The sequence below is a fragment of the Mesoplodon bidens genome, assembly GCF_964165515.1.
Source record: "Mesoplodon bidens genome assembly, chromosome: 13".
Lineage (NCBI taxonomy): Eukaryota > Metazoa > Chordata > Mammalia > Artiodactyla > Ziphiidae > Mesoplodon > Mesoplodon bidens.
Window position 1 is genome coordinate 39887442 of NC_138169.1, and position 16065 is coordinate 39903506.

At 37.6% G+C, this 16065-nt stretch overlaps 1 protein-coding gene across 1 annotated transcript in view; it reads left to right on the forward strand.

Annotated features, from left to right (window-relative positions):
* Positions 1–16065, forward strand: part of RBBP8 (RB binding protein 8, endonuclease) — an 83965-nt gene that overhangs the window by 41760 nt on the left and 26140 nt on the right. Inside the window, exons 7-10 of the mRNA XM_081252066.1 lie at positions 7390–7565; positions 9730–9834; positions 13808–13893; positions 15392–15501. Of these exons, the coding sequence (XP_081108192.1) occupies positions 7390–7565; positions 9730–9834; positions 13808–13893; positions 15392–15501 (477 nt within the window). The remainder of the gene's footprint in view (positions 1–7389; positions 7566–9729; positions 9835–13807; positions 13894–15391; positions 15502–16065) is intronic.

Sequence of the window (16065 nt, forward strand, 5' to 3'; positions counted from 1 at the left end):
ATCTTTCTGATTTTTCGTTGTTAGTGTATAGCAATGCCAGAGATATCTGTGCATTAATTTTGTATCCAAATTCATTGATTAGTTCTAGTAGTTTTCTGGTGGCATCTTTAGGATTTTCTATGTATAGTATCATGTCATCTGCAAACAATTACAGTTTTACTTCTTCTTTTCCAATTTGTATTCCTTTTATTTCTTTTTCTTCTCTGATTGCTGTGGCTAGGACTTCCAAAACTGTGTTGAGTAAGAGTGGCAAGAGTGGCCATCCCTGTCTTGTTCCTGATCTTAGTGGAAATGCTTTCAGTTTTTCACCATTGAGAATGATGTTTGCTGTGGGTTTGTCATATATGGCCTTTATTATGTTGAGGTAGGTTCCCTCTATGCCTGTTTTCTGAGAGTTTTTATCATAAATGGGTATTGAATTTTGTCAAAAGCTTTTTCTGCATCTGTTGAGATGATCATATGGTTTTTATTCCTTAATTTGTTAATATGGTGTATCACACTGATTGATTTGCACATATAGAAGAATCCTTGCATCCCTGGGATAAATCCCACTTGATCATGGTGTATGATCCTTTTAATACGTTGTTGGATTCTGTTTGCTAGTATTTTGTTGAGGATTTTTGCATCTGTGTTCATCAGTGATAGTGATCTATAGTTTTCCTTTTTTTGTGGTATCTTTTTCTGGTTTTGGTATCAGGGTGATGGTGGCTTCGTAGAATGAATTTGGGAGTGTTCCTCCCTCTGCAATTTTTTGGAAGAGTTTGAGAAGGATCAGTGTTAACTCTTCTCTAAATTTTTTTTTTTTTTTTTTTTTGGTGGTACGCGGGCCTCTCCCTGCTGTGGCCTCTCCTGTTGCGAAGCACAGGCTCCGGACGCGCAGGCTCAGCGGCCATGGCTCACGGGCCCAGCCGCTCCGCGGCATGTGGGATCCTCCCGGACTGGGGCACGAACCCGTGTCCTCTGCATCGGCAGGTGGACTCTCAACCACCACGCCACCAGGGAAGCCCTTCTGTAAATGTTTGATAGAATTTACCTGTGAAGCCATCTGGTCCTAGACTTTTGTTTGTTGGAAGATTTTTAATCACAGTTTCAGTGTCATTACTTGTGATCGGTCTGTTTATATTTTCTAACTCTTCCTGGTTCAGTCTTGGAAAATTGCACGTTTCCAAGAATTTGTCCATTTCTTCATGCTTGTCCATTTTATTGGCATATAGTTTTTTGTAGTAATCTCTTATAATCCTTTGTATTTCTGCAGTGTCAGTTGTGATTTCTCCTTTTTCATTTCTAATTTGATTGATTTGTGTCCTCTCCCTTTTTTTCTTGATGAGTCTGGCTAAAGGTTTATCAACTTTGTTTATCTTCTCAAAGAACCAGCTTTTAGTTGTATTGATCTTTGCAATTGTTTTCTTTGTTTCCATTTCATTTACTTCTGCTCTGATCTTTATGATTTCTTTCCTTCTACTGACTTTGGGTTTTCTTTGTTCTTCTTTCTCTAGTTGCTTTAGGTGTACCCTTCATTTTTAAAAAAACTGAATTCTGAATCACATCTGGTTCCAAAGATTTCAGATAAGTGGTGGTTGACCTACAATAATTTATGTTCTGTGAATTAATTTAGCATATGTAGCTTATGGTATTTTGAACATATCAGCCCTGATATTTATGAATTCCAAAGATAAATAACTAGCCTGTAGAGGTTATACGGAATTAGATGGGTGAATGCCTCCAAAACCAAGGTTATAAAGTGAATTGTAACTAGATAATATCATTTGCTTGGTCAACTGTGAATTCTAATTTGTTCAGAATTAGTTTTAGTGTTCTCAAATTCACAGATTTTTCTGTTGAAGCTCATTGATACATTAGAAAAGAAGTAAAAGCTGAAGTTTTTAATAACAGTGAAGGTCAATCATATAGATGAGCTCAGGGCATGTATGTTTTATTTAGTACATGGCCTTAGAACAGTGTAGGAGGTAATCTGTTGTCTCTTTCAGTTCTCTCCTGAAATTTAAGATAGTTATTCTCATAAGCCAACTTCTTTTACAACTTGTTCTCCTCAAATTCCCTTTTGCTTTCAGTCAGAAAAAAAAAAAAAGCAAGTATTATCTTGCCTGAAATTTCCCTGAACTTTAGAAAAAGTATTATTTTATTTATACTTTTCCTTGTTAAATGCAGTAATTCTGACTCACCTAATCTGGGTTTGATGTTACAGATACCTTGCTTTTTTGTTGTTGTTTTTGTTTTGTTTTGTTTGGCTGCATTTGGGTCTTTGTTGCTGCATGTGGGCTTTCTCTAGTTGTGGCAAGCAGGGGCTACTCTTTGTTGCGGTGCATGGGCTTCTTATTGCGGTGGCTTCTCGTTGCAGAGCACGGGCTCTAGGCGCGTGGGCTTCAGTAGTTGCAGCACGTGAGCTCAGTAGTTGCAGCACGTGGGCTCAGTAGTTGCGGCACAGGGGCTCAGCAGTTGGGGCTCACGGGCTTAGTTGCTCCACAGCATGTAGGATCTTCCCAGACCAGGGATCGAACCCACGTCCCCTGCATTGGCAGGCGGATTCTTAACCATTGAGCCACCAGGGAAGTCCCACAGAGACCTTTTATCGTAGGACAGTTGTTTAGTGACACTATAGTAGGAAATTATTCAGAAAAAAATTTGCTGTTATAAAGTTCAAAATATGTACTCAGCTGTACCAGTCACAGAAAGCAAGTAATTAAATAAGCTAAGTGTTGAGGTCATGACTTGTTTTGGGAAATGGATGAGCTGGATGTGAAAGTCAAAGGAGTCTTCTTTTTTGTTTGTTTGTTTTTTAAAACCCGAGTCCTCGACAGTGAAAGCACAGAGTCCTAACCACTGGACTGCCAGGGAGTTCCCTCAGTGCTCTCTTTTAAATTGAATTCCTTGTATAACTTCTTTAACAAATAGCCATTGTTCGAATACCTCTTATACAGGTTCACTGTGTCCCAAGCGTATTTAATTTTAATGAGATGATACTGTTAAAAGTTCTAAGTTTGGGTAGAAGTCACTGTACAGAGTGATATTTGTTGATCCTGATTTTTGCCTTCTGGGACCATGTGGAGCAAGTTTACCACCACCCCCCACCCCGCCTTCTATTTGATGGCCCTTTGTTTACATGAAGACAGGGTACCGGGCCCTCCTGAGTCTTAATTGTAAATATATAAATATACAGAGTAGATATTCTCTGTTCATTAACTGTTCTTTGTGAGACATGACTTCAAGACGCTTCAAATTATCATTTCTCTTTAATGTTTCAGTTTGTCGATATTTTAATTAATTCAATTGTCTTCTAGGTATAGTCTGACCAGTAGACCAATACTGCTCCCTCCATTTTTCTGTATCTTTTTACTTAGGTTAATGTGGTCAAAACATACATACATTACTGGTGGTTCTTTACCGGGTTTACTGCTAACTAGAACCTCTAAGTCAAAGTCTTCCCTATGGCTTTATAGCAGTTGTTATGGAAACCTTGTATCAAAGGAGTCTTCACTGTAAGGTAAAGAGCACTATTGATTAAATACTATTTTCTGGGCATTGCATTACATTTTTACATATATTATTTCTTTCTCACCACTTTCCCACAAAAATGAAGTAGGAAAGTACAGTACTGTATCTACTTTAATAGAGGCTCAGAAAGGTTAACTAACTTACCCAATGTGACTAGTCAATGTCAGATGCAGGATTTGAACCCAGGTCTACCTCAACTGCAGAGTTTTTAAACCCTTTGTATAGTTTTGTGCTAAAACAGCCTTAGAAGTTTACCTGCATGGTGTCACCCTGTACAGGTGGATCCTCTCTCTTCTGACTGAGGCTTTTTACCTTGCATTTATCCTGTTCTATTTCATTTTGTTAGATTTGGCCCATTATTCCAACCTCTGGGGGTCTTCCATATGTTGATTTTTTTCCCACCATGTATTAGGTTAGCTTTTATTCTCAGCTTTGTGTCTTCCACAAATTCGATGAATATTCCATCAGCACCCTCATCAAAATCAGTAATAAACGTTGAACAAAACCTGCCTGAGGATGGAGCCCTGAGGCATACTTCCACAGGTTTCCTCATTGATATAATTCTTTGTCTGATGGTGTTCAGTCAGTTTGGAGTCTGTCTTTCTCTATTAGTACCAAGTTTGTATTTCTCCCTTTTGTTTACAGTGAAAAGATAACAATAGAGTCACTGTCAGATGCCTTCCTGAGAGCGAAATATGCAGTAGAGCATTCCTCAGAAAACTGGCTTAATAACCCTATTTTTAAAAATTAGTCTTATTTGAATTATTCATATAATAAACTGGTTCCAAGAAACCAGGGTATCAGACTCATTAGTGTATATTTCAGGGAACCCTTTTTTTGAAAATCAGAATGTCTAAGTGAACCTGATAGCTGTAACTACTGCATTAAATTTAAATTATGTTTTAACCGGAAGTGTAAGTTTTTTGGAGGAGGAGAAAAGCTTGAATATGATAAGCTTTTTTACAGACTCATTATGAAGGGAGACCCTGGATCCTTACAGCTCTTAGAAAAATGAACAACTAAAATTGTTTTGACAGGAATTTAAGGGGAGGCTCTCAGGCCGTTAGAAAGAAAAGTGGAAGGGGAAAGATGGCCAGTGTACGTAATTAACCTAATGCTATGGCATAAAATTTTAACTTTTCTCAGAAAATCAGAATGAGACCTAATGCTTTAAAGAAGAAACTTGGTTAACACATGGAAAGTTGTTTTGTTTTGTTTTGTTTCTTTTTCTTTTATGACAAAGGACAAAGGAGAACAAAGCCAGCACTTGTTTACTTAGTTTGGACACCTCTAGTTAGAGCTGGTTGTGTGTGTGTGTGTGTGTTTGTATGTTTTTTCCTTTTGTGATCCCAGCTACTTCTAGATTGACTCTGCCAGGAAATCAGTTTCTTCTAGTGACTCATTCATGTTTCAGGTTGAATTTTTATGACTAATAAGCAGGTAGCCTGTGATGTGATTAATTAAAGTGAGGTCAGATAGATTTCATACTCCATTAATTTGTAAGGGTTTCTCGTATGACTTTAGTTTACTTTGTTTTTTCCAGAATAAGATGGTAGAATTGTAGGTAGAGATTAGGTATTAGCCCTAAAGATTTTACTCAGTATAGAGTATAGGATTATAGACCACAAATAATATTGATATTATCTAGGAAATTAAGATACAAATCCATTAGGAAAAATTAATCTTTTAATTAAAATCTCTGTTGGTCATAATTTATAAAAATCTCATTATTCTTTGTTTGAAATATGTAGTATTACAAACTGATATGAGTATATTAGGATAGATTGGTTTTGTCATGTAAAGCCTAAATGCCTGACAGACTGATAAAAATTGGTGGCAAATAAGGTCAATGATGGCTTGACATGGGAAAGACAGTTGAGTTAAAGTGAATTAACTTTATTTTACTCAATACCCACAATTCAGTCCAAACCCAGTCTTTAGGTGCCTTCGGGCCTGAATTGAATTGGGCAAGAACATATGCCTAGATGAGCACAAATTTATTTTTCTAGTGAAATCTGGGAACCTCTCATATTCATTCAGTAAATATTTATTGGGCATGTACCAAGTACCCACTGTTGCAGACACTTGTGATGTATCAATGAACCAAAAAGATCCTTATCCTCTTAGAGCTTACTATCTGGCTGGTGAGCAATAGACAAATCAATTATGTACTATGTTAGAAAGCAGTAACTGCTATGGATAAAGTAACAGCAGAATAACAAGGAACCGGAGTACTAGGGTGTGGGAAGGGGGTTACGGTTTTAAATAGCATGTTCAAGGCAGGCATTGACGAGAGGGCAAACACTTGAAGATGAGGTAGTTAGCCATGTGATATATGGTGATGAGCATTCCAAGCAGATGGAACAGCTGGAGCAAAGAACGTAAAGTAGGGGTGTGCCTGGTGTGTTTGAGGAGCCTCGGGGAAGCGAGGGTGGCTGGAGTAGAATGTAATATGAGAGGAGGGGGATGATCAGATCAATCATTATAAGGAGTTTGGCTTGTGTTTTCAGTGAACTGGGGAGATGTGGCAGGTTTTAATCAGAAGAGTGACATTATATGACATAAGTTTTAATAAGACTATTTTGATTGATGTGTTGAGAGTACTGACAGTGAGCGTGGATAGAAGCAGAAGTAGAAATTCAAAGTCTGAGTCCTACTTGTAGTCAGTCATCAGTCCCATGGTCTATACCAAGGGTAACAGTGTTGTCCTGGGAGTCTGGCTGCCAGGGTTTAGATCCTGCTTCTGTTAAACGTTTTTATTTTATTTTTTATAAATTTATTTATTTATTTTTGGCTGCATTGGGTCTTCGTTGCTGTGCGTGGGCTTTCTCTAGTTGCATTGAGCAGGGATTGCTCTTCATTGCGGTGCACGGGCTTCTCATTGTGGTGGCTTCTCTTGTTGCAGAGCATGGGCCCTAGGCGCTTGGGCTTCAGTAGTTGGGGCTCACAGGTTCTAGAGCACAGGCTCAGTAGTTGTGGTGCACGTGCTTTGTTGCTCTGCAGCATGTGGGATCCTCCCAGACCAGTGCTTGAACCCATGTCCCCTGCATTGGCAGGCAGATTCTCAACCACTGCGCCACCAGGGAAGCCCCTACTATTTATTTTAGTGACTTAACCTCTGTATCTGTATTTTCTGTTTGTAAAATGAGAGTAATAATGATAATACCTTATACTTAAACTGATACATGTAACACTTTGAACAGTGCCTGCCAGTGTAAACCTGCAACAAATGTTGGTGTTACCAGTGTTAGTATTATTTATCACCCTGAATTTGTCATTTGCCAAGTCTTGTTGATTCTGTTGCCAGAGTGTTTAACACTGGTCCCTTCCTTTCCATACCTATCTTCAGAATTCCAGTTCAAACCCAGAGAAGCTCCTGCCTGAACTATTCCTTCCTTTCTGTCCCAGTCAATCTTGCACAGTCTTGCTGCTAGATTGTCACATTACTTCCATTCTCTAAAACCTTAATTCCTTTCCTCTTGCTTTCTAAATTGTGTGCGCACTTAGTCGAGGCTCTCCTTCATGTAGTTCCGGCTTGTCTTTCTCTAACACAAGTACACAGTACTGCCTGCCTTTACTCAAACTTGGAGGATCCTCTGCTGATTTTCTCTGCCATTTGAAATTCTTTTAATTTCACCTCAAGTACCACCAGCTGCACTTTCTACTGCACCTCTCACAGTAATATTCCCCACCTGGTACTCTAGTCATGTGAGTACTTCTCTAATCCTTGTATTTAGACTTGGAACATCAGATGCAAGGAATTATATCTCTTACAGCTTCATACCTGTGTTCCGCTGTCACTCATACCATATGCTAGATGTTTTAATAAATATTTATCAAACTAATTTTCATTCAGTTGTCCTTATTTTCCTCTAGGAATGATCAACCACATCAAGCAACCGATCTTGAATCTGAGGAAGATGTTATTCCAGATTCACCAATAACAACCTTTTCATTTTCTGGCGCTAACCGACTACGAAGGAAGGAGAACCTCCACGTCCGATATGTAGAACAAACACATACTAAACTGGAGCACTCTGGGTGTGCACATGGTGAGGATTGGAGTTGTAGTTTAGTTACCTGGTTCTGTTAAAAAAAAAAAGTATTCATCTATTGTTAGGAAGATAGTCATTTTTCAGGTAACTTACGTTACAACTGTAAGTTTAACTTCCATTAGTGAAGTGACTGGGAAGGCATCTACTGCCCGTATTATGTATAGACGTGTGTTGCTCATCTGAATATGTAAACACTCAGCATTTTACAAAGGTAGTGAATAGTTTTTTTCCTTTTTTCTTTTTATTTAAAAACTATTCCTATGTGTATATATCTGAGTGGGATACATGGAAAGAGGAGATATCCTAACATTAAGTTCCACCTACCGTGTGCTGGTTATTTTGCTGATTTGAATACATTATTACTGTGTTTTAATCCTCATGACAGGTTTGAGGTAGCTACTAGCACCTTCGTTTTATAGATGAGGAAAGATTTGCTCTTTAGAGAGGGGTTAAGTAACCTGTCAAGTAAGTAGATGAGTCAAAATTCAAATATAGATCTTCCTGGCTCTAAACGTTTGTACTTTCCAAGTCTTATCCACAGCTACTCCCACCAATGCTTTAACTAGCTATTTTTATTTTTTATAATATGTAGCACTTGGTGGTAAATCAAGAAATGGCTTTATAATGTATCTACTTCATGGCTTGTCAGTGGCATATTTCTAATTCCAAGCCAGTTTACCATTTCTGCTAAATGCTTTGGAACTACCTTTTCGTGTAGTCCTGAAATTTATCCTGTGACGTGATACAGTGCTTATTCCTTTTAGTATTAATCTAAAAGTAAATATTTTTAAAACTTTCATCTTAACCTAAACTGTTTTTAACAAGGAAAGCACTTGAGGGGAAGGAGTATACACAGTCTTAGAGATATTTTTCTAATGCAAATAAATTGTTGACAGTAGCTATGCCTTTTAAAGAAACAGTAGATCTTAATCTTTGATACTGGAAAATTGACACAGTTTTCCCCCATTTTATATGAGCTTGCATCACCATCTAGTGGAAAACAAAAGAATTGTTAAAAATCTTACACGTAGTTAGGAGCTAAATTAAAATGTAAGATCATGGATTTAGAATGAACATTTGTGGGCCTTTTAGTCTAGTATCAGATAGAACATGAATCACTACAGATAAGCATTGGCATAATTTAGATCATGTTTAAATCCATCTGAAAGAATATCCAGAAAAACAAATCACAGCAATTTTCTTTTTTAGGAAAAGTCGTCTTTCGTATCTAGTAAAATGCTCTTGGTTTATTTCTTCATTGTATGAGAATAACCTGTAACTATTTAAAACTTTGTCAATTTTAATCTTGTTCTGATCATTTTTACTTGGAGTTTGAAATTCTGCTTTTATAATATGCTTTTGAGCCATGCAAATTATATTAAAACTAATTTAATGACTAGTTAACTCCTTTTCTCTTTCTAACCACCCATGCTTGTTTTTTTTTTTTTTTTTTTTTTTTTTTTTGCGGTATGCGGGCCTCTCACTGTTGTGGCCTCTCCCGTTGCGGAGCACAGGCTCCGGACGCGCAGGCCCAGCGGCCACGGCTCACGGGCCCAGCCGCTCCGCGGCATGTGGGATCCTCCCGGACCGGGGCACGAACCCATGTCCCCCGCATCGGCAGGCGGACTCTCAACCACTGCGCCACCAGGGAAGCCCATGCTTGTTTATTTTTACATGTATACTTCTTTTTAATGACAATTTCTAGTTATAATTAGTAAAAGTCTATTTCCCTTTACTTTGTCCTTCTTTTGGTTTTCTTTGAATTAAACCCTTAAATAGTGGAATGATTTCTGATAAAGCATGTTTCAGCTTTCCTTCCAGAAAATGAAAACTCTAAAACAAAGATTGAAAAAGCTGTATGATGCAATATTCATTTCAAATGAACCTACTGACTTGCAATGATACACAAGGAAAAGATACATTAAAATATTATAACTCTAGAAGGCTTAGGTCAGAAGAATTTATCTGTTCCAGTCCTCTCTACCCCACTGTCCTAACTACCAACTTTGTTTCTCAGTGAAACTAAAGGAATAACCTTTTTAGAATATTAAAGTTACGTCAATAAAATGCACTTCTAGTGCATTTAAAGATAGATTTGTATTGGCTTATCATTTTTCATGATTGTTTGTTTATATGTAATCTCTCTTCTTTTTTCCCTTAGAATTGAGAAAAGTACCAAAGTCTTCAACTCATCCACAACATAAACATAATGAACGTGAAATTCTAGTGGCTGACACTTGTGATCAGAGTCAAGCTCCAGTGGCTAGTAAGCAAGATACTGAGATTACTTTATAAGTTTAAAATTGGTGGACAAGAGTGACCGTCTGAATTAGACAACATTTTAAAATATTTTCCATATAATTTTGTTTGTATTATTTGTTGTTTAGCAGTCTTTTTCATATTGGAAAGTAATGTTATCCTGTTATTAATTCATATTAATATCCCTATCCACATTAATTACAATTGCTAGTAATTTTAAGTAAATAAGGCTTTACTGTGGTTTACTCATTCATTCAACAAATATTTGGATGCCTAATGTGTACCGGGCACAAAACAAAACAAAATCTTTAACCTCATAGAGCTTACAATCTAGTTGGGGAAGAGAGAAAATAAACATATGTTAGATGGGTCAGGGGCTCTGAAGAAAAATAAAGCAGGGTAAGAAGAGATATTAGAAAGCCTCACTTTAAAAGCAACATTTGAGCAGAGACTGAGGAAAGCAAGTGAGTCATGTTGATTTCTGGGACAAGCATTCCCGGTGGAGAAGTCAGTGAGCACAAAGGCCTTGAGGTGAGGGTGCTCTTTGGTTTGATTGAGGAACATTAAGGAGCCCTGTGTGGCTGGGGCAGAGTGAGTGAAAGGGAGATTGGTTTGGGCAACTCTGTTCTTTAGAGTTGCTATTTGCCGAGAGGAGAGAGACTGGGAGCAGGAGGCTTGCAGGGTGGCTGAGGGTACAGGTTTGGTTTTGAGAATATTTTGTTTTCAGATGCCGGGTAGACATTCAGGTAAAGATTTTGGGTGGGTACGTGGGTGTGAATGTAGAGAAGTCTAGCATAGAGATACAAATGGAAGTTGTTAGCATGTAGGTGGTGTCTGAAGCCATGAGACTGGATGAGATCGCCAAGCAAGTGAGTGAAGATGGGAAAGAGAAGAAGTTCCAGTACTTAGCCCTGAGGCACTCCATTATGTAAAGGAGTGATTCTCAGCTATTTTTTATTATCACTCCCACCTGGCCTTTTTAGACTCCCACTCCCCGCCATCACTTCCCCCATGGGATTTTAATACTGCAGATATACTGTATTGAGTGTATGTGTATCTGCGTCTCATACATAAAAAGATTTTTTTGCCCCCCAAGAACCATTTTCACCTCCTCGGAGGCAGTATCGCAGCTGTTGGGATGGTGATTTAGAGATTGTGAAAATGAGGAACAACCAAGTAGCCAGAGAAGGAGCTGCCAGTGAGATAGGAGAACCAAGATAAAGTGGCGTCCTTTAAACCAAGAGAGAAAGGAGGGAGTGGTCGCAGTGGAGGACAGTGCTGATAGGTCGCAGAAGATGAAGACTGAGTATTGACCGTTGGATTTGGTCCCCTGGGGATCATTGAGTGTTTAACTCTTAATGAGAATTGTTAAAGTGTAGAGATGATCAACTAGACTATCATGTTCAAGAGAACAGGAAGGAGCACTTGTGAACAAGTCCTTCAGGGCCTTTTTGTAGTGAAGGGGGAAGGGAGAATGGACAGTGGCTAAAGAGAAACATGGGTCCAGGGAGGATTTTAAAAGATGGACTATTATAGCATATTCAGCATGTTTTTATGCTGATGGAATGATCTTGTAAAGAGAGAAATGAGTAATTCTGGAGAAAGAGGGAACAATTGCTAGATCCTTGAAAAAGAGAGGAGATGAAATGCAGAGCAAAACTGGGAGGACTGGCCATGGTTAATCACTTACTCATTTTATATTAGTAAAATGAGTAAAATCAGAGCCTATACTCTGAAAGCTACAAATCATTTTATATTAGTGTATGTATGTTTGTGTGCATGTGTATAGACAGACTGTCAGGCAAAGGCTGCAGGGGATGTTAAGACTGTGTCAGAACCTTGCTTCTCAGCACTCGGGAGCCCATTTTCTTCTGCTGCTGCCAGAACTTTACTCCATCAGTTGTTCTCTTATCCTGTATCTCCAGTTTCTCTGCAGGTTCTTTCTTTTCAACATAAACATACATGTTATCTTTTGTCTTTTAAAATAACCCCCTCTTAATTGTCTCCACTCTTAGCTAGAGCTTCTCTTCAAAGCTGAAAAAGCAGTCTGTGCTCAATTTCTCCTTTCTGTCAACTCCCATTCACTCCAGGAAGAAAAAGGGGTGCAGGGGAAGGGAGGAAGGAGGGCGGAAAAGAGGGAGAGGAAGGGGGGGAGAAAAGCGGACACATCCTCACACTCTCTTCTCTCACTCGTTACATTGGAACTGCTCGGCAGTAGTCATCAGAGACCTCCTGGTTGTTAAATCTAGTGAATGCTTACCAGTCTGTATCTTACTTGACCTTTCTGTGACATTTGACATTGCACACACTCTTTCTTGAAGTGGTGCCACTCTCCTGATTCTCTTACTTATTGTTCATTTTTCACCTTCCATTACTGGCTATTCTTTCTCCATCTGTCTTTTAAATGTCACTGTCCCCAGTATATATGATCCTTGGCCTATTCTTCTCTCATTTTCTGTTTCTGGAGGAATCTTCACTTAGAGTTAGTATTCTGCTACCACCTAGATGATAATAAATTCCAAATCTATCTTTCTAAGACTTTTCTCTTGAATTCCAAACTGATGTATCTGCCTGCTACTGAACATCTATACCTGGATATCCTTCCCCTTCAGCATGTCCACAGTGAAACTTTCTTGTCAAACCTGCTCATCCTTTTATTTACAGTCTCAGTGAATGACAGTTTACATACCTCTTTGAGTTACCTAAATCAGAAAACTTCGAATCATCTTAGATTCCTGCTTCTTCAACTCTCATATGTAAATAGTCTCCAAGTCTTATTGATTGCACCTCCTACACATCTGTCATGCACATTCTTCTGCACCCACATTATATTAGTTTGGGCCATCAGCATCTCTCATGAGATTCTTTTAGTAATCTAATTAGTCCCTTTGCCTATTAGTGAGTGCTTCTTGTTCTGTCAGCCTGTCTGAATCACCTTTTTAGCCCAAATATTGCATCTGTCCTCCATTAAAAAACCCTTGGATATCTCTTCATTGCCTACAGGATAAATTTTAAATTCTTTAGCATAATCTGATCCCTTATCAACCTATCTGCGCTCATGTCCTAATTACCATTTTATCTTTTGCACTTTGATTTCCAGCAGTTGAACCACATGTAGTTGCCTGAACATGCAGTTTTGTTTCACATATTGCACCTTCCACGTACCTAGAATCCTCTCTGCCCCCAGCCCAGTTTAATTCCTTTTTCTCTCAAGGGTCAGCTTAGTCATCACTTGGTGAGCTTTCCTTGTTTTCTCAAGGCAGATTTAGGAGTCCTTGCTCTGTGTTTAAATCACCCCTTTTATGTACCTTTAATGTTTATCACATTTTATTGCAATTTTCTTTTTACCTTTCAACTACAGCAGCCCATAAGCTCCTTGAGGACAACAACCTTTTCTTTTCGTAGCACAATGCCTGAAACATAGTATGTGCTACATAAATACTTGTTGACTTATTGAAACTCTGTATACATAAAACTTTATAAAATATTTGAACACAGGTGAATTCTGTATAAATACGTTGTGTTAGCTTAAAACTTGAAAATTATGCAGTGCTGAAAATCTCTCTGCACTGTGAGAGTTTTCATGAAGTGAAACTCTCATGAAAGAGTGTTTTCATGAAAGGTTACTATATAAATACGGTTTGATATTCATGCTGTGTCTTGTATCACAAGAACTCCATTTAATTATATGTTTTTTATGATTTTTTTCCAGTGGAAATAAGAAAAATAATTTACTTGTTAACATTCAATTCACTTAGGAAAAATAGAAAACCTAGCTGAAAAAGTTTGGCAAGTGTAGATGCTAGATACCTGCAACTTATTGCAATTTATAGTAGATATTTTGGACTTTACATAGAATTTTAAAAATTGTTCAGTGCCATTTTGTAAAGTGGTCCTTTGAGCTTTTTCTTTCCTTTTACATATTTTTTCATACATCTAGTTTCTACAATTGTATAATTCGTTTGTTTTTTTAAACTTAGATACACATGGAAAAAGCAGTTATCCTCCTGATAATTTAGCTACAGTTGTTGCTGAAACACTGGGACTTAGTGTTCAAGATGAGTCTGTAAGTAATTGTTTACTTTGGTGAGAATATGAGTTAATTAGTGTCTTTTGAGGTCAGTTTTTAGAGAATTGAGCAAGAGAAAAATTATTTTATCCAAAGATTATTGGATAAAGGCCTAGAACAAAAATTGATGTGACTAGAAAGGCCCATTTATATTATTCACCCCAGGCAGTCTCAGAAATCTAGAATCTTTAGAATTCTTGGGATATATAGGTTGTGGGTTGAATCAAAATTTATATGGCTTAGAGGATTTAGCAACCCTCTTCCCTATCCCCCTCTCCTCCCTACCCTGTTCCAACTAAGAGAAAACTTTAAGAGAAGTCTTAAACCTTTAGGTTGATTTCAGAATTTATTGGATCTTTTCAACATCCTTCAAACCAGGCTTTGATTTGGAAGACTTGGGTCTACTATAGATCCTTTAATTCATCTTTGTCCCTATAAATGCCAATCCAATTAGACCAAACCTTTAGGGATTGAGTCAGAAATTGACCCCATGATTTTCTTTTCATTATTTTAGTTCTTCCTTCCATCAGACACATTTACTTTTTTTCTTAATTGATCCCTAAAAAATGGAAACCTTGAATTCTTCAATCTTAGGGAAGTTTCATTTTGGTACAGCTTTAAAACTATTCTTTTGCTTTAGTCAGTAAATGTATATATTGAATATACATTTAATATATGTAAATGTATATTCAAACCATTGAATTGGTTTTTCGCTGCATTTGAATTTTTTTTTTTTCTGGTCCTTTCTAGTTTTAAATCTCTCTTCAAGTGATGGTGGGTAGTTTTTACCCTTTGAACTTTAAATGTTTTAATGGTTTTTAATTCCGTCCTGCCCATACACCTGGCGAGTCAGTAGTTTAGACACCAAATGTAGTAAGGGAACTGATCTCTAAAGACCTGCTGCTCAAAGTGTGATCCACAGACCGACAGCATCTGCATCCTTGGAAATTTGTTAGAGATAGAAAATCTCAAACGTAACCCCAGACCTACTGAAAGAGAACTTATATTTTCACAAGATCCTCAGTTGATGTGTATGCATGTTAAAGTTCGGGAAGCACGGCTCTCTAAAGGATCCTTTTAAATTTGTCTCCTATAAGTATAATCAGTCATCTCTCTTCCCTTCCTCTAATCTAACTAATCTTGTTTTTTGGAATTGGCAACCACCAGTCTGCTTTCTGTCCTTATGAATTTACCTATTCTGGATAATTCATATATAAATGGGATCATATATGTGGCTTTTGAGTCTGGTGTCTTTCACTTAGCCTCATCCACATCATAACGTGTATCAGTATTTCATTCCTTTTTAAGAATAAATAATCTTGGGACTACCCTGGCAGTCCAGTGGTTAAGACTCCATGCTTCCACTGCAGGGGGCACGCGTTTGATCCCTGGTCAGGGAACTAAGATCCCACATGCTGTGTGGCATGGCCAAAAAAAAAAGAGAGAATTAATAATCTTTCATTGTATTTATGTACTTTATATTTTATTATTGAAGGAATCTCGAGGTCCTATGAGCCCTGTTGGTGATGAGCTCTACCACTGTCTGGAAGGAGATCACAAAAAACCTTTTGAGAAATCTAGAAGAAATAGTGAAGATAGTTTAAGGTAATTTGGGGCACTTTGGTAAAAACTTAAAAACTGTCGATGAAATTCCATTACAGTGAGTTCCATATATTTAAACTATTTCTCTCCCTCAGCTTGTTATTCTGGTTGTATTAATTTTTACTTAAAAAAATATATTCCCCAGTTTATGACCAATTGAGGGCTTTTTGTGTTAATGTAGAAGATGGATATTACTTTTAGATTCTTTCTGTACTTCTATCAAAGAGTACTTAAGAGGTCCCAGCCTTATCTCCTTTAAAGATCCATTCATCCCTTCTGGGTTTCTGTTTTCAAAAACTGGACATTTTATGAAATCCATTATTAGTTCAGATGAGCTTCCAAGATCGGGATACATCTTGTTTTTACTAATTTCAGAACATCTCTTAACTAACAGTACCTATATTTATGTGGCACTTTGCTTTTTAAAAGAACTTTCTGTATTAGATACATATATCACATTTAATTTGTCATCATAGTAACTCATTAAAGTAGGTTTTATTACCCCCATTTTTTACAAAATGCAGTCAACAGAAATGCAGCTTCACAAAGATTAAATGTCTTTTTAAG